We start from the raw sequence: 26,602 nt of genomic DNA on the forward strand, positions 1-26,602 counted from the left end.
GGAACCAACCTGGCTCAAAGGTTTGGTGGATGCAGAGCAAGGAGTTAGAAGAACGAAGCCTGCATAGGAGCCCACAATACAAAGGATGAAGATGAGTCAAAGGTTTCGCTGCCGGAGGCCTGAGGGTAGCTACGACACAGGGATGAAGGGCCAAAGTACTGAAGGTCCCACCAATTGAAGATAGCTACAGGGGGCATAAGTGTAGAATCTCATGTTTGTACGGTATGTACAGGTACAATGACTGTAATACCCTGAGAATATTTTGAGAATATCCTAACAGATAGAGGCACTCCTGTAATGTAGAATGGGGTGGTTGGGGGATGACTATAAATACCCCCATCTGATGCAAAAGATAATGAATCCCACTGATAACATATACTCATTCATTATGTTATGATTCTAATTTCCACTATTGCAACATGGCTAATTGGATTTCGGTGGGAGGAGGTGGCGACGGGAGGTGAGAAACCCTAGCTCGAGGGTCAGTTCATCACCTCGTGGGAGTTAATTGTAGACTGGGAGATGCTATAGTGCAGATGCCTCAACTTTCCATCTTAACCCTTGACAGGTGTCCTTGTCAATCATTCGACCCTTCTCCTCTGTCTGTTCATCTTCTCCATCACAACAACTTTCTTTCCTCTCTCTTCGTGGCACCACACAGCGTTGCCTTGCTGCACCGCCCTGCCAGGCTGTCTCTTTCTCTCTCCCGTCCCTCGCCCATCGTCCACCACCACCGCTTGTCACACTACCGCCCAAGGACATCCTTCTGCGGCTGCCATTGACAAATCCTCTCCCCCTCCTCCGAACCTAAATCCCCTAATCGTAATTAACCCGTAGGCTGTGGGGCATCAAGTATACTGAAAACGTTTTTCAATTGACTGTGCTGTAGGACGAGTGTAGCCAATTAGGACTAGGGCTGGGGTTAGATCACTGGCAACGGTGGTCTTAGAAAGGAGGCCGACGGCAGCCCCAACAATATGAGTATATGATGCCCCAATTACAACGAGTTGACACTATTTGCTCACAAATAGTGAGTCCGGAAAATTTTTTAATTTGGCAACGCAACAGTGACAACGAGTTTACACTGTTTGCTCACAAATAATACTCAAATGGTCGTAATACATGTACACCGGTAAATTGCTACCGATGGCAACCAGGTTTTACAAGCAGATTAAGTCAAATAAACCGTGATGCAACGAAACACGTTGCAGGACCCAAAAAAATGCAATGAATAAAATCTTCACAAAATAGGTGCCGCCAGAAGCTGAAGATGCCATCAAGCTCATTTTGACGTGCAAATGATTCTTTGCTCCCATCAATGGCGCAACTGGTAGAAACGGGGTCGATTGGTGAACATCCGGCCCTTGCTTTTGACATACCGTGTAATGCCAATGCAAAGACCAGCCCACATAAGTGACAGCACCAAATGACCAACATCATTCCGTGCTGCAAAGTTAATTGTTCACATTTTGCAATGAGTAAATATGAAAATATGGTTCAAAAAACATGAAAAATTCGATTAGGAATAATTTGTCCATTAATTCACAAAGCATGAAAAGACCAGAATTATTCCATAGTTTTATTTTTGCTTGTGACAGTATAACATATGACATTTTTACATAGTTCTCTTTTCCAGTGCTCACTGAACTTTCCGCGGTACTTGTCCGAAACTGTATTTGTGAGGTTTTGAGGTCCAAAGTAACGTGTACACAGCCGAAAATGATGATGAATGCCAGAATGTAAGTAAACCTTAGGAGAGATCTAATCATGACACATTAACAAGCACATGCAAGTATGTTCAGTTCACTTTTTCAAAAAGAAAGAAAAAAAGAAAGAAGTCAGCAGTCAGAAATTTCACCTTGTCTTAGTGACATCATCATGAACATAAGAGCTGCCAAAACCAATGCAAAAGCAAGCCGGAAGGACTGCAAAGGGGAAATTGTGCAAGATTATTTACTATTGGGAAATTAACAAAAATAATTTTGTGCATTGCTTGCAAGTCCGCAACACACAAGTCCGCAACACACCCAATCATAGAGGTTTGTAGTAACGGGTAGCCCAGATACTACTAGACACTATAGTGCACATTGATGACTAATAAGCATTGTAACTTCATAGGAAACCTCTCACTCCCTCAACACACATAAACACACCAAAAGGGGTAAAAGCTCAAATAAGAAAGGCTTTATTATCAAGTAGTACACAGGATAAGAAAAGGATGTAAGGTGCATAAAGTGCTAAACTAGTCCCAAATAAGATTATTGTTTAAAAAGCTCACATGCTAGTTCGTTGTATATAAAATCACTTTTAACAAAATAATATCAAACAAAAAGTGATTTCGGAGGCATTAAACATGAAGAACAGTATAAGAATTCATAGTTAGGAAGTCATATTATGATTATTCCGTCCTGTAAAAGAGCAATTTCTAGCAATGGCAAAATTGTACCCACCGCATAATTCTCAAGAAGTCCTGCTTTGCTTGGAGCTGCCATGTCCCGACTAACAGTGGAGATGTAATGTCCTTGAAGAAGATCCATAGCATCCTATACAAGACAATAATAAGAAATAACGAATCTCTGCACTTTGATCCAGCTTTTCTTATATATCCCGATGACCTGTTTTGATGGGAGGAAGCTATATATCCTAAAATTTCCCATAGAGATACCCCTAATTCGAATACCCCCTACAGAAATAGGGTTGTCTACATGGCGCTGCTATATCCTGGAGACAATTGCAGATAAAAGGGTATAAAGGATGCATAGTTTACTCAATAGGGCCTCTTCAAGCTAATATTAACTATAATATATGTTTTGCATGCCTAGTAAAACATGTGCGTAACTATTGCAGAAGTTATTTGACTTTAAGGACCCCATACACTAGTTTTGACTGTCAAAGAGATCAACAATACTTTGCTGTATCTGTATAACAAACTCTGATATTTACCACTCAAAATTTTAAAATCAGCAGCAACACAGAGTAAGTTGCCATCTGTCACAGAAAGTTTTTTGCATTTTGTGACAGCTCCAACGGCTGGAGCTTGCATCACTACTAGCAAGAGATGCTAAGCCTGCATCATTTTATATCATTAAATGATGAACTGACAAAATTGAAATTTACAATTCTGCCCTGATTCTGTCCACCTGAGGAAGTAAAACTAACTCTGATTTGACAAAACTGAAATTTACAATTCGTATTTCTGTTAGAGATAATTTTAACTACCCGGCCCACCTCACCAACCTCACCATGACCCGCGTAATGCGTGGTTTTCAATGCTTAAAAATAATATGTTATGCATAAACATTTGAACATGATTAATTTTATAGCATATTAAAATCAATCACATACATAGTTACTTAATTTACATTTCTTACATCAATATAACAAAAGAATATTTTAACAACCCTTTTATTTAATCAAATCTATAACTTAACCTCGACTTGACCCAATCAATTGACAGTATATCAATTGACAGTATATGCCCAACCCAAACCATAGCAATGCAAACTATTCTTTTCTGGAACTATTCATGTGCATGTACGCAAAGCCAGCAAAATACCTGCTTGGTACCATCTGCAAAGTTGTTCAAGTAGTATCTAGCAAGCGCATTCCATAGGTCATTTAGAATTCCCTGAGTAGTTCGTTTTCCATACCTAATGGACAATAAAAATACAAATATGAACAACATAAGTATAAGTTGTAACGTCCTACACTACAACTAAAGTATATTTTAGTCATACAGTATGGCACTACAGTTGGTACAGAGCCTAGGCTTTAGGTCCTAGGGTAAGAAGTTAAAAATTGACACACTTTACACAAATAAGATGGGTATGGGTTGCATTTCATTGCCTTGTTTATATGTGCTCACCATTGTTCATTGTTTGAAATAAGTACTATTGAAGTTACTTGATTGATTCTCATACATTGGTGTTTTGTCATTCCCTTGGTGTTTTGTCGTTGATACATTGTTAAGGTGTTGAGTCGTTTTTGTTGGAATGGTGAGAATGTTGAAGGGTTTCGGTTGTTGTTCATATCATATTTAGGTGTTATATTGTCATGCCTATGTTGATTTGATAGTTAAACCTCAAAATATAAAGGAAACTCAACCAAAATTTTGAATTTTCGGCTAAATCATACTTTCGTTGGGATGTTACATAAGTAATAATTAGCTAAGTGCCCATGCATTGCGATAAAAACACAACCATTGGACACGATAACATCAAACACAAACTCAAGGTATGAAGTCATAGGAGTATTGCCGAATGATTACGTCGAGAGTGATGTCATAGTTTGATTTCAGATAGGATTCAAAAAATGTGAAGATTATCTACTAATTTTTCCCTAATTTTTTTATTTATTTTTATTAGTAAAACAATTCCCATATCCTAGCGGTAAAGAGGCACGGAAGTTGGAGGACGAGGGTGGATGGTAAAAATAGGTAAATTATTAGAATTTTAAGGGTTTTTATTAGATGAGAGGAGTAGGAAGAAAAGGTGATGCATGAACCAACTCGTGTTTTATATAGTAGAGATAAAGTTTTTCATTCCTAGAGATTTGAATATGAAACAATTACAGAAATACAAACATAAGGCAGCAGTAGCTCAACAGAGAGAAAAAAAAACATGCTGACTTAGTATTATTGCAAAGATGCATAACTTGGAAAATAAAAACCAATATGAGGATGCATATCACTGATGCATCAATGTCATATTACAACAGACACATTCTTAATTGTTTTACTAAGCAATTTGCCAACACTATATCACTCCATGAATCTCATGCATAATATATATGTTATTGTTCAAAATGATGAAATTCATGTGAGCAATTAGCCAACTACCTAACAGGTATTGGATTGCTGATATCAATAAGAACATTGCACAGAACAAGAAAATACATTAGTTATTTTTCTTTTTCTTGAACAACGCAAGAGAGCTGTGTGTCATTCCATTAATATAAGAAGCAAAAGCTAGCACAAAAACAAGAAAAACGAAAACACAACGCCACACCGCACTGTCACTTTATAACATACGCGCCACACGAACCCTAGAACACGACCAAGGGTAAACCACCTAGGCTACCCAGCTAGAAGGCACCAGAGATCCTTGGCTCCGGCAGCACACCACAGTGAGCCCTCATCAGCGATCGACCTCAAGATACCATCCATACTTGGTGCATCTCCATTGAAGACACATCCATTTCGATGCTCCCTGAGCTCCCAAGCAACAAGGATTATGAGAGAGCTAAGACCTTTCCTATGTTGCTTGTCCACCATCATGAGGGCTCGACACCACCAGCTAGCGAAGGTTCCAAACCCGGGCTGTGGTGCTACCAACTACAAGCCGAGCTTCTTTAGGACAGAGAACCAAACTTGTCTCACAAAAACGCAAGACACCAATAAATGTTGGATAGTCTCATCGGCCTGATCACAAAGGGGACATGTTGCCGAGTGTGGTAGGCCACGTTTGGCCAACCTGTCCGTAGTCCAACAACGGTTAAGAATAGCAAGCCATATGAAGAATTTGAAGCGTAATGGCACCTATGTCTTCCACACATGCTTCCAAGGTGCAAACCTGATTGAGCCAACAAAGAAGGCCTTGCAGGCTGATTTGCTTGACTCCAGAATCAGATAACTTCGAAACGTGTTGGTCTTGTACTCCATGTTGGAGAGCTACTCCTTCCACCAAATCCCATAACTACAAATATTCCTCGATTGCTCTCACAGAAAGGGCGCACTTAATATCAGCCACCCATCGTCGATTCTCTAAAGCTTCTCCCACCATCCTTTGGTTGACCGCCCTTCTTGGAATGAGAGCAATGAGATGAGGAGCAACTTCAGCAATAGTACAGCCATGCAGCCAGTGATCCGACCAAAACTAAGTGTTGTTACCATCACCAACAAGCGTAACAGTGGCCATTGTGAACATGGCCCTTGTGTTCAGGTGAGCCTGGACCTGCAGGCTAGCCCACGGCCTTGTAGGTTTGATCTTTTGAAGCCACAACCACCTCATCTAGAGCGCTCCGCCGAGGGTTGGTAAGTCATGGATACCCAGGCCACAATACTCGATAGGATGACACGCTCACTGCCAAGAGACGAGACATTTACCACCATTGGCCTTCTCTTGACCTTTCCAAAGAAAACCACGACAAGATTTATCAATCGCTTTTGTGACCCACTTGGGAAGATCCATGGCAATCATCAGATAGATGGGTGTTGCCGTGAGAACCACCTTCACCATGATCAATCTTCCGACCCGGTTCATCAAGGAATCCTTCCACCCCGGGAGATGGTCAGCCACCTTATCAACTAGTGGCTAAAGGACGACCTTAGAGGGCTTTCTCACTATCAACGGGAGACCAAGATAGCTACACGGAAAATCCTTCAGATCACATGGCAGCAAGTCTTGAATGAGAGCTAAATCCTCCTCCTTGCATTTGATTGGAGTCACTGAACATTTGAGGATGTTGATCTTAAGGCCTGATGCCTCACCAAAAATCCGATGCCTCACCAAAAATCCAAAGAAATTGCTTGATCAAATCCAAGTCCGCAGCGACCGATCGTAAAAATAACACCACATCATCTGCATATAACGAGACTCGATGTTGTACACCTCGAGCCGAGAGGGGCTGCAGAAGACCATCTTGGCTAGCACGATTGATTAGAGAATTTAATACAGCCATAACCAAGATAAAGAGTATGAGAGATAGTGGGTCTCCCTGTCGTAGACCCCTATGATGCATAATTTCCTCCCCTGGTTCACCATTTAGGAGCACACGGGTGGAGGATGTGGACAACAAACTGCAAAGAAGATTGCACCAACAGCGACCAAAACGCAAACATTGTAACACCTCCAGTAAAAAAGGCCACGAAGCTGAGTCGAAAGCCTTAGATCTATTCAATTTGAGAAGGATGTGAGGATCTTTTTGAACATGCAGCCGCCTAGCAGTTTGATGCACAAGCATAAAATTATCTTGTATGCATCATTTGCGATAAAGGCACTTTGATTTGCCTAGACCATGGAGGAGAGCTTCGGGGCCAATTGGTTGGCTAAGATTTTGGTGATCAATTTTGCAAAGCTATGAACCAAGCTTATTGGGCGATAGTCTTTAACTTGTATGGCATCAGCCTTTTTAGGTAATAAAGTGAGAAAAGCCATGTTCAATAGCCTCAGCTTGGCTCCCTTTCCTCGATGTACGGCCAGCAAGGCCTCCATCAAATCTTCTTTGATCATTGACCAATAGGACTTGTAGAACCTTCCCGTGAAGCCATCGGATCCCGACGCTTTGTCCCGTGGGAGATCCTTAATGGTTGCCCAAACCTCCTCTTCCGTGAACATCTCCTCAAGAGAATCCAAATCATGATATTGATGATGGAATGCCCTAAGGTCAAACGAGATGGTTCTCTCCTCGGCTATACCCAGTAAGTTGGAATAGAAGTCAAAAATAGTTGCTTGCTTGTCCTCTTGACTCGTCACAATCTAATCATCCACTAGGAGTTTAGAGATAAAATTTTTCCTCTTACGATATCTTGCCTGATGATGGAAAAAGGATGTATTCGCTTCAACCTCTTTTAGATATATAATGCGAGAACACATCCACGCAATTGTGCACTCAAGGGAGGTCAACCCGAGGCAGTGCATTTTCAACTTTTGTCGCAGCCAGTCCTCTTCCACCGATAATTGTCAAACATCTCGTGCTATCTCAAGACGGTGAAGAATTTCCTTTGCCATAGCAAGCTGAGATTTAATGTTGCCGACCTTTCTTTGACTGTAAATTTTCAAGCCTCTGCTCAGCCTCGACAATTTGCTAAAGACCCGTTCAATGGGGCACATTGCTGAAACCGGGGCTTTCCAATTCTGCCGAATAGCATCCTAAAATCTGTCTAGATTTGACCAAAAACTCTCAAAATGAATGTGGCACTTGCCACAAGTGTTAACCTTCAGCCCAAGGATAAGGGGACAATGATCGGAGGCGATAGAAGCCACACTTTGCAGCAAAGAGTTTGGAAAAATATCCTCCCATTCCACCAAGCAAAACATCCTGTCCAGTCTCACGAGTTGGAGAAGTCCTTTCATTTGACCATGTAAATTTTCGACCTAGGAGAGAAATTTCTTTGATGTTAGTGTCATCCAAAAGGCGGCAGAATCGCCCCATCATCGCCTGGTTCAAGTTCGCATTGTTCTTGATAGATCAAATTAAAATCCCTCGCAACAAGCCACGGGCAAACACACAAAGCATGTACATCGCACAGCTCCTACAAAAACAGCAGCTTACCAGCGTCCTCTTGCGGCCCATAAACCCTAGTAAACCACCAATCGCGCCCGTCCAAATGAGCAAACTGTACAGAGGCGGAATAATTGTCCACTCTCATGCCAAGGGCCTGAGAAACAGCTCCTTTCCAAGCCATAAGAACACCACCCTTCGTCCCATCAACCTGTAAAGCAACATGATGGTCGAACTCAGCACCAAGGACAGAGAGTAGCAAGCGCGCTGAGATTGAAGCCACCTTTGTTTCCTATAAACAAATAATACCTGCACTAGCGGAGAAAACCACTTCTTTCACTGTGTCACGCCTCACCTTTTTGTTGAGGCCACGAACATTCCAAACCAAAATAGTGGACGGGTTCATTGGAAACAAATGAAAGAACAACCAAGAATGTAGCTGGACGCTCTCAACACGACACCATCAGCCTGTCCACCGATCTAACTTGACCCACCACATCGGCAGACCAACCAAAAATAGCTACCAACGCGGTCAAATGCGCATGAGTGAGAGCCTGATCGAAGAGCTTGTTGTACCTGTCTTGAGCTCACTGGTCAAACTGATCCCTGTCCGATAAAAGCCCCAATTGCTTCAAGATATTCTACTAAGTTGTTCGAACCTCCGGCCCCGGTGACCAAGGAGCGACCCCGGCCACCCTTCTACTACGCCATGGCAAGCAACCGGGCAGTGGGCCTTTTCTTCTGTGTTTCTAAATTTTCGGCTACGGGAGAAGGCTCTCGATAGGCTTAGACATCTCGCTAATGGAAACATGGGGTTAGGTTGTGTAGGTGATATGCCCTAGAGGAAATCATAAAGATGATTGTATCAAGTCTATGTTTATGCACTTCTGAATAATGTATTCCAAGAATGGCTATCATTTACATTGATTAGCAAATATGTGACTTATTCGTGGAACTCTTTGTTTGTATCATGATGTTATTCTAAGGGCATGTTTGATTTTTATTGTGATTCTAACAATCCAGATTATAATTCTCACAATCTAGATTCTAGATTGTTAGAATTTAGATTGTATAATCTAAAACAAACTGCATCAGATTATTATAATCTCCCTTCTCTCCCACCTCCTACCCTTAGTTCCTCGTCTTCCTTCTCTAGCCACCATGTATCCTTCCCGAGGCATCCTACGTGTGGCGACAGGACCAACATTTTGTCACCTGATGCACCTTCTTGTCACCAGCACTGGCACCATCCAGGCGGACGACTACTCGGCGCGATCTCAACCGCCACTGGGATCAGCCGCGTCGTGGACCACTTCGCCGCCGCGCTTGCGCAGCATCTCTTCCCTGCGACCCTGCACGCAGCGCCTCCACCTCGCCAATGGACGTCATCTCCATCCTGCCCTCCTCGTCCCCATCTCACTGCCACCGACGAGATCGACTCCCCTTTCTCCACCTTCGTCTCAGCCTCCCTAGCCTCCGGCTCCGGCTCCCTCTCCGTCGTCCTATCCGAGTTCGCCGCCCTCCACCGCCGTGCCTCTTCCTCTTCAAGCTCACCGCCCTTGTCTGCCGCCTCCTCGCTCCAGCCTCCTCACCCTCACCCTTTTCTCCCCGCTCCCCTTCCTCTCCCTCTTCCTCACCCTCCGCAAGGCCGCATCCACCACCACGCACGGCACCGCTAACCCTAACCCCGGTTCTGAAGCCGACAACCCCCGCAAGTGCAAGAACTAGCACCAGCGCCAGCCAGCCGCCCCACGAGCTGCGTCGTGCGATGGCTCGAGAAGTATCGACAGCGAGGGAGAGAGTAAGGAGAGAGCGAAGGGGAAAAAAGTGAAACGTTATGTTTGTAATGGCAATTTTGGATAAATATGTACCACAATCTACAATCCACAATCCAGAAGCAGTGTTTCCCTGTATGATGAATTATGGCATAATCTGCCTCCAGATTATGGAATCTGGATTATAAAATCGACCTGTTTGTTTTGATTTTTAAAATCAGAATCCTTGAATCATAATTAAATACAAACATGCCCTAAAGTGATCGTTGTTCACATATCATTGTGACGATTCATAAGACCAGCACATTTATTGATTGATGATCACGTTTCACGGATCATAGGTATAGAAATACCGAATCAATAATGTGGACATTATATTAGAGAATATGATGTTGGATAGACACATCTTGATATGCTACTAGGATTGTTATATGTATTGATTGATGATCACATTTCACGGATTATAGGTATAAAAATACCGAATCAATAATGTGGATATTTATATTAGAGAACATGATGTTGGATAGGCACATCTTCAGATACTCCTGAGATCAATATTTATGATGTGACATCAGTTATCTCAAATGGTGTATCTACAGAATTCTTAGACCTGAATCGTTATTGATTCCCAGAATGTGTAGTGGCATATTTTGGGGCTGTCAAACGCTACTCCGTAACTGGGTAGTCATAAAAATAGTTTCCGAGTTTGTCATGAAACAGGTCGTGGAGTGTGAGCAATCAAGATGAAATTTGCCCCTCCTAGGTAACGGGAGAGATCTTTGAGCCCCTCGAAATAGTTGGATTGAGAAAGCGCATAGCCATGCTAATGTATATGATTAAAGAGTTAATCATGATAAATCAACTATATGATCGAGTGAATGGTCGAAATATCACAAAGGTGACACGTATCTCACTTTGAGCTTGACTAGTATCGTGAGACAAAGGGGATCTGTGCATATGTATATCAAGATTCAGCCGATATGATCTTTGTGTATACTTAGAAGTCAACATGTTTTGTTAGGGACAACTATTGATTTTGGTTCGAAAAGTGTTTCCGAAAAGTGCTTCCGAATCGTAGCTGTTTATACATGAACATTACAGGTCACACACTTAATGGATTGAAACAAAACATACAGATTAGATTCGTATATGGGTTTGATTGGATTGTGATCCATAAGGAGTTAGAGTCCTAAAAAGCTTCCAATGTGGGAGCCCATTAGCGAGCTCTATACATGGAGAGGCGTGAGGGGCGTAAGAGGTTGAGCCACTCTGAAACCCTAGCCGCAACCTTCCACATGATCTCCCAAAACCCTAGCCGCGCGTGCGGTGCTAGCACATCGACACAAGGCGATCTTGCCCAATACGTGTGGATACCGTAGAGGAACTGCTACTATTGCGACACTGATCTCTTCGGCATGAAGATTGTGACGATGCTACCTGGCTAGTCGAGAACCTGCTTGGCTAGTCGACATACCTGCTCGACTGGTGGTTGGACAACACGACCACTCGATATTGGTTGCAGAGGATGACACGACCAATCGAAGCCGGTCGAGGAAGTGACAGACCTGCTCAATGGCTGGTCGAGGAGCACGACTAGTGCCCGGAGCTAGTCGAGGAGCACGACTAGTGCTTAGAGCTGGTCGAGGATAGCAACGCACCCGCTCGAGCTGATCGGTGATGCACACGACGTTGGATCAGTCTACTCCAACTCTTCTTCCGCTGCACTACGAGTCGAGTGGTAACGATCCATGATCTCTTACTAGTACGGTTTCCTAGGTGAATGTAGTAGAAAATTTTTGTTTTAGGCTAGCGTAGCCTACCCATTCCCCAACAGGGTACAGCTGGAGAACTCGGAGAAAGAGGGCCTCCATCAGAGACCAGTCCAGGCATAGGGGTACTTGGCATCCTTGATCGGTGCCATTGTCTCGAATAAATGACCAGAGATTTTGGCGCTCCAGCATCCTTGCCTGGTGAGACCATCTCAGTAGCAGGAGAGGCCAACAAGGGACACCCAGGTCTGACGATTTCGGCACCTCACAATTGCACCGGGAAGGCGACCACTTCGTTGGGCCCAGCTACCGTCACAGCGCCCGAGTACAGACGGACTGCATCTATAGTCAACCCAATCTCCGAAAACGGCCCATCGAGAAGCGCCGAAGCACTAGAGGAGGCATGTACTGGCCCCACCGTTCTAGGGACCACATCCAACAGGGGATGGGACGACGCAGCTGAGCAGATAACCACCTCTCGATCCGAGAGGGTAGTGGAGCAGGAAATCGCTAGACTACCGATGGCGGTAGGCGGATCTGCATTGAGTTCCCCATCGCTTTTGATTTCAAACTCCACGCGTGCCTTGAACCCAGCAACGCCCGTAGCGTATGTTGTTGGGCGAGACTCGACCGAGGCGTCAGGGCCGTGTTCAATGCTAGCACTAGTTCCCGGAGAACAGCCGCCACCGAGGACGGTGCGTTCCCAGCAGCCACGTGGCCCACCTCACCGTTGCCGGGCCCTAGCCATGACTTCACCGATGCCGGGCCCCAGCCTTGACTTCACCGGGAACCAGGAAGGAGCCCCACCATGGCTGCCGAAGCCACCGTATGCACCGGACCTGTCCAACGAGGGCCCAGTACGCTAGCGTCGCCGCATGTCTTCATTATCCCTATCATCGTCGTCATTTGAAGAAGGCGGCGGTGGTGGAGATCCTCACAGATCACGGTCGAAACGATGCCAATCTTGTAGGTCAGCATCTTCTTCTCTAGCGGCCCCTCCGCGGCCTCAGGCTCCGTCGGCTCCACAATGAGATCTTTGGAAGGCGGGATCAGGCCCGAATGAAGAGCCCAAGCTATGTGGCGGAATGAGGATAGGTCCGACCGGTCAACAGTGGAGGGGTGGAGGTGCTGAATCCAACAGTACGCCCCGAGCAGCTGCACGGCCATCGCCAAGTCCCAGGCGTGCGCCGAAACGCCATGGAGAGCCAGCTCCATCTTGATTGGCAGAGAACTCCCAGATGTATGAGCTTGCCTCGTCCACCTTTTCGAAAGCAGAGTAAAGTGAGAAGTTGAACCGAGCGCCCATCACTAATAACCACATCTGCCGTCTCCTCGTCCAGGTGGAACTTATCCGCCATGACCTCCACAACCTCCCTCATGGTGAACGGCAACTCTAACAAACACCGCACGACGAAGCTCCTCCTCAGCCCTTGCGATACTCCGAAAATGATCAAGCACGCAAAACTCGCTTGGAGGTGGGTTGGCGACGACCGTCTTGGATTGTGCTGCCCCCAACCGAGCTGGAAAAGGAGCATGAGAACCGACCGCACCACCTGAAGACGACAGAAGGGGAGTCGAAGGATCCCCGCCACCAGCCTCGAACGACGGACGACACCTGCAAGGCCTGCGACGTGGGCGACAACCACCTTGCTCACCATGGCCGTCACACGGAGCAGGCTCACCCTTCACTGTCGAACCTTTGGTCGAGGGCGCGCCGTGAAACATCACGAGCTCACCGGAACTGCCCGCCTTTGGGATCGCCGGCGACACTCGACGCTAGTTGAACCGCCTCTTGTCCTTCTGGAGATGCCGAGCGCCTTTGGCAGGCAGGGCCAGCCGTGAAACGACGCGCTGACACGTAGGAACAATGGCCCAAGGCTAAGCGGCGGAAGCAGCGTGCCCTGTGCCGGCACTGGGAGGCGTAGTGACTCGCAGAGAAACAGTTAAAACATTTTCCCCAGAGGTCCTCCGAAACCTGCCTGCGCTGCTGGCGGAGAGGACGAAGGCGCCTCCGCTGGGTACGTGGATCTTCAACCCGCTGCCATCCGTCAGCATCAGGGCCATTGGCTCGGGCAGGAGCGCGGAGAATCTCCGAGCGGCCGCAGAACTTAGGCGGTGGCGCTGCCGCAGCCACGACCTGTAAACGGGCCACCTCTAAGCTGGCTAAGGGAACCGTTGCCGCCTCCAGGGGAGCCATCTTGCACACAACATCACGGAAGGATAGGTTGCCGGATAACGGAGAGAGGGGGCTTGCATCCTGCCATCATAGTTCCTTCGATCGGCCAGCCGGGAGGAAAAGCTGCACCAGAGGAGACAACGGGGAACCCGACGCATGGGAAGGGAGGGTGGCCTGCCGAGAAGAAGGCATGGCCTGGATGGTGGCCGTCGGACCTGGAGCAAGCGCCAGCGTGACACTGTGGGTAGGAGCGCCGGGGAGGGGAGGGAGAGCTGAAGCGGGCATATGGACTATACAATACAATACAATTTTCATACATTAGTTAATCAGCGGTCATTATCTTGGTGAAACTCAAAAGGAGTTTTAGTGAAACAGAGGTTGCAGGATCCTCAAAGCATTATAGTTTCACATAAAATATTAGCAGCTGAGTTGTGAAGATACCAAAGGTGGAAACAATAAAAAGCTCCAATTTGTGGAATGACAAAGGGTGGAAGTAAGAATTGTAACAATTGTAGTAAATGCAGAATCTGTTCTATAGAAATTACCGAACAAAGTCTCCTTTCAAAGCAGGAGTTCCAGAGTATTGAGTGCTTATTGCATCTCCATGATTGGCCCACACTGAAATGGTAATTTGCCAATTTTCATTGCAGCAGTGTTTTTCATGGACAAGTATTTGTGTGTGTGGGGGGGGGGGGTAGTATGAATAAGAACAATGATTAATCAATAGCAAACATAAAATAAAACACTTACAAACTTTGTAATTTGAATCAAAATCTGGATAGTTGCTGATTGCTTCGTTAGCACCAAGAACCCCAATTCGTTGGAGCTGGCTTTCCAGAATTTTTCTCCCAATCATGCTCTGTGTATCGTAGAGATTATCAGAGTTCCGATAAATACAATACTAACAGAGAGACAATAATGGCCCGTCAGGCCGTCAGGAAAGGATATATCAACATGAAAGTACAAATACTTTGAAATTGATCTAGTTCATATAGTCCGCAAGTAGACATAACGAGAAAACCTTATGAAAGTTGAGGCATTTGATCTGACTCCATCAATCGTATGTTTTGCTTGAGTACAAACCATCATTAAACAAAACTATTGGCTCAACTAAACCAGCTAAGCACTGTAGATCATGCTAGTTTTAAAGGTACAAGAATGCATAACCAGTTTATCATTGGGCATTGTTTAAACATGTCCACTGAGGTACTAAGATATAAACTACAAAAATAACTAGAAGTTACTTTGTCATTGCATATTCCTAAAAATTACATCGAGCCGTCTAGGTTGTAGTACTGCAAAAAGGAGAATGTACACTATTCTTGATTTCAAAAGACAGGGAATCAATAACGATGTTATCAAACATACATAATATATCTGAACATGGAAGCATGTACCTGAGTTACATTAGTACGATCTAAACAATCGACACAATTTGTCCTGACAGTGCCAGTCTGATGTTCAATTTTCTCGCCTTTATCACACAAAAGGAAGTACCTATCCAATAACATTAGTAAGAGTGTAAGACCATGAGAAAATAGCATAAGACGCTTTTATCACAAAGTACAATCATCATCAGAATACAAGATGCTTCAGATACAAAACTTACTCTCACTACTCTTACAGGGGTAAGCCAAAACCATGGATCTGTATACCAAAAGACACATGTATGCCACTGCCTAGACCGATATGAAAACTTGAGAAGTACTAAAGGAACATCTGTTTATTAAACTAAATCACAAGACTACGGATATCTTCTATACAAGTGTGAGATTGCGAAACCAAGAGACCACATATCATACACACTTAAATTCTGTGGCAAGCATGGAGAACTCATTGTTTCTGAACATGGAAAAGACAGAGCACTGATCAGCTAGAAGTAAGAGTGTAAGACAGAAATCAATTTACAATTATGCAACTGCAGAAATAAACACCAGAGGAAAGTGAACTAAACAATTGATTAGTAAAACATCGTCACATATCTTCTAGCAGCGTACCTATGCTTCTTAAGATAATCCTCAAGTTGATCATAGAGCTGAGAAAGGCGCTCGAAGTGAATATGACCACAGATTTGATGGAAGTCAAAATGTATGAATCTGCAATAAATGGATATAGTATAGTTAGCAACAGTAAACATCAATAAGGAAACTACAGTATGGGTAAATGTCACCTTATATCTTCACTGAGTATAGGTTCAATAGATTTTGCATATCTTTCATAGAGTCGTCCTTCACCACCATGCTGAATACGAATTAGAAAGGTAAAAAAGTAAATGTCACAGGGAAAATAGCAACTACTTTCATTAGGCCAAAAAAAATGCATATGTGAGCACAACTATTAATATGAGAAGTAAATCTGTAAATATACATTTCATGACTCCTGGGTTATGCAGTGTAAGCTGAAGGGAATAACTTAGTTCCATTTTAAGGACATATGCACAATCAAATATACAATGGGAGTACGCCAGAACAAATATGGGAGACTATTTCTTCAAATGAAGAAAATTTTAATCTGTACTTGAAAACCAGACACCGTCATATAGGAGAACCACCCATAAATAGTTGCAGAAGTATAGGTGTTAAAGCCAAATAGTTCAGCAATTACTGTATTGACAAGATCCACTGCTACAACAGCTCCATATTTCTTTTGTAAATCATGGAAATGCCGCTCAAGTACACGAGGCTGCAGAACAGAAACCAAAGAGAAATTAGGATGTAAGAAAAGTTTAGTGCAGCCTAAGTGCACTGAAGGTCAAGGTAGATGTTATTGGAGAACAAGGTCAATAGAACAGACAAAGAATAAATTAAGCTCACCGCCTCCTCTACTCTAACAATGTCAAAACTGGGTTTATATGTCAAGTCAACAATCTGCTCCCACAAAAAAGGCATAGAACCTCGAACCTGCAAAACATATTAGTTTCACTGTGTTTTCTCGGGGAAACAAAAAATATTATAACAAATGACTATGAATACTGTCAGCACACAAACATTTAAACATCCAAAAAAAATATAAAAAGACAAAAAAGGAAGAGAAGGCCCTCAAAGATCCAAAACATTTTAATCAACAAACAGTCCAAACAATTGATTTTAAATTAAGTGAAGAGACATACCTGTACATAGGATGCTGTAAATCCTTTTGATTGCATTATCTGCTCTGATTCAACAAAATTTGCTGCATAACCCTCTGGATCAGCTCCTCGTCTCCACATCCGAGTACCTTCAGCGAAGAAAACAGCCTCATGAACTAGGAAACAAGTGGAAATTTATCAAATATTGTAAAAATGTGATTGCAGGAAACTTGTGGCCAAACTTATTTTGATACATGGTAATCCTCACCTATCCTCCGTGTGCACCTGCGTGCAATCAGAGTCACATTCACCTTTTCTGACTTAACTTCTGTATGAATGTTCTGAAAACCTGTTATTTAGTTAAGTTGCAGCAACTCAAATTGAAATATGACCCTTAAAGAAGTACAAAACAAGCAACTGAATTATAAACTAATAATAATATCACAAAATGTTACAGCAAGCCAAGGATACTTCCTTGAATAACTGGTAACAAGTACTGGTGCAGCTGTTGAAGGAGAAAACATGAATCAAAACTAGTGGGTCTTAGATCCTTCGAAACAAGAAATTAAGTAAATAGAAAAACTTATCTTACTTTGTTCTCAATAAGAGGCTCCAACAAGTAGCCATTCCACAGAAATCTTGGTTCTGACTGCAAAACATGTAGTCAATTAATCATTACATGTTCAAAGTATTGCATACTTACTACAAATAATTTTTTACACTTAGGGCTCAGATTGCCAATGATCTACACCATAATAGTTTCAACTAAACCTACGAACACTTACTATCTGTCATGAGTAGTGAAGACGTAATAACTAATTATAAAAACCACTTAGGGTCAGCATTCTAATTTGCAAAATGTTAGTAGAATCATTATCAATGGCTCAATGTGAGGCTAAGTGCAAATGCCACTTCTTCCCAAGGCAACTGTTAGCGAGATAACCACACGATGTATTCCATTGAGAAGCAATGTTACATATATAGCCAGGCACTAGCCATATCTCTACAACCAATTTATGGAAACAGGATCGGAGGAGATTGGCATGTGTGATTGATAGAATCGGACGTGCTACATTACCGAGAATAGAAGATCATATTGTCTAACACGCCCCCACAGTTGAAACGGCGGGTAAGACGTTGAGACTGGATCGAAACTCGGTGAAGACCGATGTAGGCAATCTTTTGGTGAAGATGTCTGCAAATTGAGAGGAGGTCGGAACGTGGAGAACACGGACCTCTCCCAATGCGACACAATCCCGAACAAAATGAAGATCAATCTCGATGTGCTTGGTGCGTTGATGTTGTACTAGATTGGTGGACAGGTACACAGCACTTATGTTGTCGCGGTACACCAACATAGCACGACGTAGAGGACTGTGAAGTTCATCCAAGAGCTGGCGTAACCATGTGGCCTCGGCAACTGCATTGGCCACAGCCCGATACTCGGCCTCCGCACTGGAACGTGAAACTGTAGTCTGGCACTTCGACGACCAGGAGACGAGGTTATCACCCAAGAACATTGCATAGCCCGAGGTGGGCTTGAGTGTATCAGGACAACCCGCCTAGTCGGCATTGGAGTAGACAACCAAGTCTGGTGAAGCGGACCGATGAAGATGAAGGCCATGATCAAGAGTACTGTTGATGTAGCGGAGGATCCTTTTTAGGGTGGTAAGATGAGGTTCTCGTGGGTCATGCATATGAAGGCACACCTGCTGAACTGCATAGGTAATATCAGGCCGAGTGAACGTCAAGTACTGAAGTGCACCAGCAAGACTGCGAAACTATAAGAGATCACTGACAGGAGGTCCAGCATCAGCAGACAATTTGGCATGAGTGTCAACAGGAGTGCTGCAAGGCTTGCAATCTGACATGCTAGCACGGTCAAGAATGTCCGTCATGTACTGGCGTTGAGAGAGAAACAAACCACCACCAGAGCGACTGACAGAGACACCAAGAAAATGATGTAACTGACCCATATCCTTCATAGAAAACCGCTGTTGGATGGCAGCAATGATCCAACGTAGTGTATCCGCCGAAGATGCCGTCAAGACAATGTCATCAACATATAGAAGCAAGTAGACAGTTGCGCCATTACGATGATAAATAAAGAGAGAGGTGTCGGACTTGGCCTCCACAAATCCAAGAGACAATAAGTAAGTGGCAAAGCAACTGTACCATGCACGTGGCGCCTGCTTGAGTCCATATAAAGACTTGTTGAGACGGCAGATGAAGTCCGGGCATGAAGGGTCCACAAAGCTAGTGGGCTGTGAACAGTGAACAGTCTATGTGAGAGTGCCATGGAGAAAAACATTCTTGACATCGAGTTGATGAACAAGCCAATCACGGGAGACGGCGAGACTGAGAACAGTGCGAACTGTCGCCGGCTTGACCACAGGACTGAAAGTTTCATCAAAATCAACACCCGGACACTGAATAAATCCACGCAGAACCCAACGTGCCTTGTATCGATCAAGAGTGCCGTCTGACTTGAGTTTATGCCGGAATATCCATTTGCCGGTCACAACATTGGTACCGGGAGGACGTGGGATGAGATCCCAAGTCCCATTGCGTTGAAGCGCCTCAAACTCTTCATCCATGGCCGCTTGCCAATTTGGGTCGGCAAGAGCACCCCGAACCGATTTCGGGATGGGCGATAGTGGAGCGGCATGGAGGTTGAACCGAGGGTTGGGTTGACGATACCCCGATTTGCCACGGGTGGTCATACCGTGGTCATTGACCACGGGTGTGATCGGTACAGTCATTGGAGGCACTGAGCCGATCGACGGTGAAGACCCCGTGGGCACGGCCACGGGTCCTGGTGACGAAAGGACCGGCGCCAGAGACACACCGGGCCTTAGTGTCGAGGCAGCCATGGGCATGCTGGGCCCGACTGCCGACGCAGTGGGTGAAAGAGACGCCGGCACCATGGGCACACCGGCCCTGGCTGCCGACGTAGCTGACGGTGAAGATGTCGTAGGTGATGGCGACTGTGGTAAAGCATCCGGCATAGCAGGCAAGATGGCCGGCTGCGCTCGCACGGCAGGGGCGGGGGCCGGCGCAAGCGGTGGTGACAATGGGGCTGCTACAGCAGGAACACCATGTGTGGAGCTTGAACCTGCACGGCGAGGCGGACCAATAGAGGCCGGTGCCAAACCGAACTCAAAGAGAAAATCGAAATCCTCATTAGTAGGTGGTGTGTGAGACTCGGCGAACGGGAAGGACGACTCGTCGAAGGTAACATGCCGGGATATGATGATGCGGTTGGATGACAAGTCGAGACACCGATATCCTTTATGGTCGGAAGGATAGCCAAGAAAAACACACGATGTGGAACGAGGGTACAATTTGTGAGGTGCGGTGGCGGAAATATTAGGGTAACACCTACAACCGAAAACCCGAAGGTGAGAATAGAACGGATGAGTATCGTAGAGAGCAAAAAACGAAGTGTGGCTTTTCAGGGCCTTGGTAGGGTGGCGGTTCAGGAGATAGGTGGCAGCATGGAGCGCCTCAACCCAGTAGGAGGGGGGAAGGCTAGCCTGAAACAAAAGTGAGCGAACGATATTGTTAGTGGTGCGAATGGTGCGCTCAGCTTTACCGTTTTGTTGGAATGTATGTGGACACGACATGCGGAGTGCGACGCTGTGGGTTAGGAAGAAAGTGCAGGCGGTGGAGTTGTCAAATTCACGACCGTTGTCGCACTGAATGCTCTTGATGGTGCACCCGAACTGCATGGCAACATACGAAAAAAAGTGAGAGATGGTAGAAAAAGTGTCAGACTTCAACCGTAAAGGAAATGTCCAAAGATAATGAGAGCAGTCATCAAGAATAACAAAGTAATATTTGTAACCAGACACACTGACCACAGGCGAGGTCCAAAGATCACAATGTATTAAATCAAAAATTTTGATAGCTCGAGAATTGGAGGACATAAAAAGTGACCGAACGTGCCGCCCAAGTTGGCAGGCATGACAAAGGGTGGGGGGTCATTGTTATTACATGAGATAACGGCTGAACTAACTAACTTAGAAAGGGCGTCTGAACCAATATTAATGACCAAGGCGTCGATGCCAAAGGGTGGAGGAAGGAGCGCCGGCAGTGAGGGCAAACGCCGATGGGTCAGGCAGACAGAGAGGATAAAGATGCCCGGAGCTATTGCACCTGCCGATTACATTCCTGGTGCAAAGGTCCTTCACAGAAAGGCCGAAAGGGTCAAACTCAATGGAGCACCAATTATCAAGAACAAATTGACGAACAGAAATAAGATTTTTGATAATGTTAGGAGTGACCAAAACATTATGAAGGTAAATTAAAGGAGCAGTAACCACCGGAAGTAACAAGCAAAGAAGACCCGTTGCCGACAATGATATGAGAAGGAGTGGTGGAGGTGGGAGGATGGGAACGGGAAAGAGTACCGGCGTCGGACGTCATATGAGATATAGCGCCAGAGTCCATGTACCACTCACTGGATGTCGGCGGAGTCAGGGTCATAGTGTTGAAGGCATTGGTCAGACTATGCTGATCCCAAGAGCCGGTCCAGGAGTGTGGTGTGGCGGGCTCCCAGGCCGACGGAGCCGGTGGTGTGGGCGGCTGCCACACCGGCTGTGGCTAGGGCAACCAGTGAGGAGTATGCCCCCCATGTGCCGTGCTGGGGCGGCACGGTTCCAGGGCCGACGAAGAAGGCGTGAGGGCGCGGCGCAGCAGGTGGCAGAGGCGGTCGCGACCCGGGCCAAGGTTGACCCGGGCCAGGCCAGACCTGAACGGTGCCGGCCCAGGTTGGTGAAGAAGGGGCCAGCTCGTTGAACCGTCAGGCTGCTGCTGTTGGTGTTGATTGCCACCACCGCCATTGCCGCGGCCACAGCGTTCGACGCTTGCCGGAGGAGTGGCCGCCGCCGGAGCCTTGGCTGGACGTGCCGTTGTTGGTGCCGGTGGAGGAAGATGCGCCCTCGGACCCCTTAGGCCTAGCGGGAGCCGTGGCGATGAACGCAGAGGAGGGAGCACCGGAGGGTTTCCCTTTGGTGATTTCTTCCAGCAGGAGGATGGAGCGCGCCTCAACGAAGGAGGGGGAACGGACGCTGCAGCGGTAGCAACGTAACCAAGTGAGAGTACCTTTCGTTCAGCCCAAGGAGAAGGTTGAGGACGAGGGTGCGTTCACTAACGAGTTCGCCGAGATCAACGAGGACGTCAGCCATAGTCTTCATCTTGCGGCAATAATCCGAGATGGAGAGATCTCCTTGCTGGAAGGTGTGGAACTCGGCTTCCTAGTGCATGGCACGACTCTCCCGGTTGCCGAGAAATTGGTGCTCCAGGCTAGACCAAACGGAACGTGTCGTGGCCATAGGAGACATCACAATCTCAAGAAGCTCGGCGGAGATCGTGCCATATAGCCACGACAGGACGACACAATCGAGGCAAGCCCAATCGGCATCAGGCGTTGCAGCCGCGGTGAGCACGTGGTCGACGAGTGCATACTTGTCGAGTGCAACGAGGAAGAAGCCACGCCACATCATGTACTTGGAGGAGCGAAGGTCGAGCACCACCAGGACGAGCGCCTTGATGTTGAGGACGGCAACTGCCTGGGCGTGGAGGGCGTCGACAACAGCGGACGGCGCGCCATCCGGAGCAGAGAGCACGGGCACGGTTGGGGCGACACGCGCCGCAAGGACAGCAGCATGCACGTCGGGAACGCTGGAGTCGAGTGCTGACGTGGACGAGGAGGCGTTGGCGCAGCCTCCTAAAACGCGCGCTCCCTAGCGGCGAGCACGGACTCGCGCGTGGCGAGTGCGGCCTCTCGGGCGGCCAGGGCAGCATCGGCGTCACGGACGGCCTCATGAGCGGCCTGCTCAGCCTGCGCGAGACGGGCGTCAGCCTCCTCTTGGACGCGGCGAGCGGCGGCGGCGGCGGCCATGGATAGAGAAGCTAGGGTTGAGCGGAAGCGATTGCAGGAGCGAAGAAAGCTGATACCATGTTAGCGAGATAACCACACGATGTATTCCATTGAGAAGCAATGTTACATATATAGCCAGGTACTAGCCATATCTCTACAACCGATTTATGGAAACAGGATCGGAGGAGATTGGCATGCCGATTAACGTGTGATTGATAGAATCGGACGTGCTACATTACCGAGAATAGAGGATCCTATTGTCTAACAGCAACCATGAATCATCTTCTGGAGGCAAGGTAATAAAAGTAAATAGTTAACTCCAAATTACTATACAGTAAATCTAGGAAAATGGCATCTTCAATATTAACCACTTGAAGAATTAATTTTGGCCACACTCTGACATTAGCTGAGATAATTTCCCATCCTTTTTTTGAACTCAGGACAGTACGCCACTTGGCAGTCTCTTTGATACTAAAAACAACAGAAGGAATATCAAGTGTGTGAGTAATCCTCAGATCTATAGTTTGTGTATTCTTTTTCTCTTTACATTTGTTGGGTAACTTTTTGTTCTTGAAAGAAGTTAATTTTTGTTGGAGAGTGGTCAAAGCAGCACTATGCTAGAAATTATTAGAAAGTGGCCAAAATTAATGGGTGCTCAAATGTCAAAGCACACAATAACAAGTTTCTCCTTGCAATTTTCAACTTCCATGGCAATTGATGTTATTCTATACTCCCTCTGATTGCAAATGTAGGTCGTTTTAGCCTTCTCAACTATTTTCTAAATATAAGTCATTTTCAAACTTCTATGCACTTTTTTCTCTTTTGTTCCCTTTTTGCTTTTGTTTAATAAATACTATCACTCTCACAAATGAATAAGTTATCTTTTCGAATGCAGAATAAATAAGGGGCAACAAGGTCATTTGATCTACTTTCTTAATCCTTGTGCATAAGTCTAAAATGACCTACATTTGCAATCGGAGGGAGTATAAGTTACATGCTGGTCCATGCTTCTGCATAATATTGGTGACTAATTTGTTCACATTTTTATCTCGATATATATCAAAATGAATAAATTAAAACAAGTTGCATTCAGAATTTTGAACCAAGTGCATTTTGTGTTTTAGTTCCATCTTTCTACATCAGACGTGCAACCTACTAAACAAATATGTAGCTGGAACAAGGTAAAAGATAGAAATGGTGAGCAACAAAAGCTTGCCGATTACTAGAATCAATGGGGAAACAAGATTGTGACTATAATGTGTAAGCTTTGAGATTCTGGAATTCATAAGAAGGCAGCAAACCTGTCTCCAAAGTGGAAGTGACTTGAACTCATCACCTAGATCATGTAGCCTCTGTGAACTGTAACAAAAAGGACAAAGACAAAAATCATAACATGCAGTAACAAGTGTAGATTATATAAATCAACTGAGAAATTTACCCAAATTACCAATTTTACTCAGCCCATGCATATTTTATTGGAAATCCTCTCTTCCAAACAAGATTTTAACAAAAGGCATTTAAAAAGTAGAATACTCACGTTAGTGTTAAGTTGGTGTCATAGGAGAAATACAGGCCTATAGTCCTCTCTGCAGCATCCAGGAGTTCCGAAAATTCTGTTTCCATTTTTTTCTGTTGACAGCTTACTGGAATGCTTAAATGCAACATAGATGGAAACAATATCACTGGAAATAAATAAACATTACCATACCTGCTCAGAAGAAGTGTTAAGGGAATTATTGCAGGGCAGAACTTTTAGACCTGTCACTTTGAAAATTGCATGTCCCAAGTAGGATCCAACACAATCACGGTCTGTGATCACCAGAAAATATGTCCCAACTGCAAGTTTGAGCACTCCTATCACACCAAACACTATCTGAACTTTTGGATTTGTAGAGGGGGCACGCTGTGGCAACTCTTCCACTAGATTCATCGATCCATTGGTCCGGTTAACTGACAGGTACAAGTCAGCAAGACCATCAACTGGTTCAAACATATAACGGTCAGCATACTCCCACAGCCTGAGTCTTGTGTGAAGTTTCGGCGAAGGGCATGTGTCATTTGCCACATCCATGGTGGGGTACCTGAAATACTGATCATTGTAAACGATTTGAACAGTAAAGATGAAGACTCATCCAGATTACCAACAAATAAATCTGTGAAATGTGATGCACATAAAGATTGTAGAACAACAGTAGCATAAAAGTATATAAGGATCCTCGAAATGGGACCCTGTTCTTAAAATGATCGATACCAACATAAATGCCAGCACTGCAGTTACAACCATCAAAACGAGCTGTTTGGTATAAACTAATCCCTCCATCCATTTCTTTTTATAGGGCATATTAGGATTTGAAAACATCTTTGAATGTATACTTTGACCATTAATTTATCTTACAATATATTATCAATTGCTACAAAATCAATATCGTATTAAAAGATCCATGAAATATGAATCTATTGATACAACTTTTGTACACTAAACATGCAAATAATTTGACTACTTGCTAGTCAAAACTTACAAAGATTGACTTTTTCAAATCCGAATACGCCATATAAAAAGAAACAGAGGCAATAGGCAAGAATGCCTTCGACTAGCATCACTAGCAGAAATGACAGATCAGTCAGCATTCAGCATGCAAAACTGTGAGATGGCTACAACGGTATAGCCATATAGGTCACTGAACAAGTGGTGGCATCTACTTAGAAGGACAAAAGAGCTTTCGAGGCAACAAGGCAAACACAACTCTGATAAATAGGGAAAAATACACTGCCCTCATCATTCTATTAATATATATGATTCACACAATGCGGATTCCAGAAATAATGCACTTAGTAACTAAGGTAGTGTATCCAGCCACCAGTCACTATGCCACTAAAATAGCATTCTGAAACAGTATGCCACTAAGATATTGTATCCTTGAGATATCTGATCATGTAGGTTCATGGAGACAGATCAGCTAAGCTGGGAACTAATTAAACCAATAAAAGACAGCAAGCTTAATATAAGAACGTCTCATGAAGTGTATTTGACAGAAAATCGCTACAAAAATTAGGCAGTTTTTAATCGATTATGCAGACAGTGTGTACGGACTATTCAAAACTTGCTAAAAAAATTAAGAACTAGCATTAATTTGCTAAAAAAAAATTAGCCACTAGCATCATCCGGCATCACATAATCCACAAGCTAATGCTAACTGAAGCCATAAAATCAGCATTGAAAGAAAATTAAAAGCCCTTAATTGATCCACAGTTCCACACTGCCACGGAAAACCAAAAAATCAACTCGACCAAACACAGCCAGGCAAAATTCAAGCGGACAACCATTCGGCGCCCCGAGATCGGTCACAAACCGCACTTGCGAGGCCTAACCTATCAGAACAATGAAACGGCCGCGCAGGACGCTGCCCACTGATTGTTGAATGAATCTTGCGCACAAGGCACATCGAAATTACCGGAGAGAGAACGCCCAGCGGGACGGAGGGGTTGGATCACAGCGCGGCTAGCAGAGGAAGGAGGGATTTGTATCGGAGAGGGGAATCACCCCGGGGCCGCGCGGGGAAGGGGATGGAACTAGAGGTGGCGACGGCGTCCACGCGGGAGAAATATTCGCATCGAGGGGAGGGGAGGGGAGTGGAGGGAAGGAGAAGTGGCGTGGTGGTGCGCGACAATGTTGGAAGCTGGTTGAACTCGTCTATTTTCTTTTCTTTGAAA

At 45.1% G+C, this 26,602-nt stretch overlaps 1 protein-coding gene across 4 annotated transcripts; it reads right to left on the reverse strand.

Annotated features, from left to right (window-relative positions):
• Positions 1–945: 945 nt before the first annotated feature.
• LOC133886785 (phosphoinositide phosphatase SAC7-like) lies at positions 946–26,602 on the reverse strand. Of its 4 annotated transcripts, none has more exons than XM_062326620.1 (19): positions 26,344–26,600; positions 24,600–24,972; positions 24,429–24,520; positions 24,193–24,250; positions 17,600–17,656; positions 17,479–17,512; positions 17,276–17,356; positions 17,050–17,156; positions 16,754–16,840; positions 16,545–16,622; positions 16,111–16,181; positions 15,938–16,036; positions 15,338–15,437; positions 14,691–14,799; positions 14,486–14,558; positions 3,557–3,650; positions 2,451–2,543; positions 1,859–1,925; positions 946–1,446 (listed from the first exon to the last, which is right to left on the reverse strand). In XM_062326620.1, the coding sequence occupies exons 2-19, from the start codon at positions 24,960–24,962 to the stop codon at positions 1,316–1,318; spliced, it is 1,794 nt and encodes a 597-aa protein (XP_062182604.1). In that variant the 5' UTR covers positions 24,963–24,972; positions 26,344–26,600; the 3' UTR covers positions 946–1,315. The 4 variants fall into 4 exon arrangements, with proteins under 4 accessions (XP_062182604.1, XP_062182605.1, XP_062182607.1 ...); XM_062326621.1 differs by having other exon boundaries at positions 24,600–24,980; XM_062326623.1 differs by lacking the exon at positions 26,344–26,600 and having other exon boundaries at positions 17,479–17,540; positions 24,600–24,653.

This window comes from Phragmites australis, chromosome 12 (genome assembly GCF_958298935.1).
Source record: "Phragmites australis chromosome 12, lpPhrAust1.1, whole genome shotgun sequence".
Lineage (NCBI taxonomy): Eukaryota > Viridiplantae > Streptophyta > Magnoliopsida > Poales > Poaceae > Phragmites > Phragmites australis.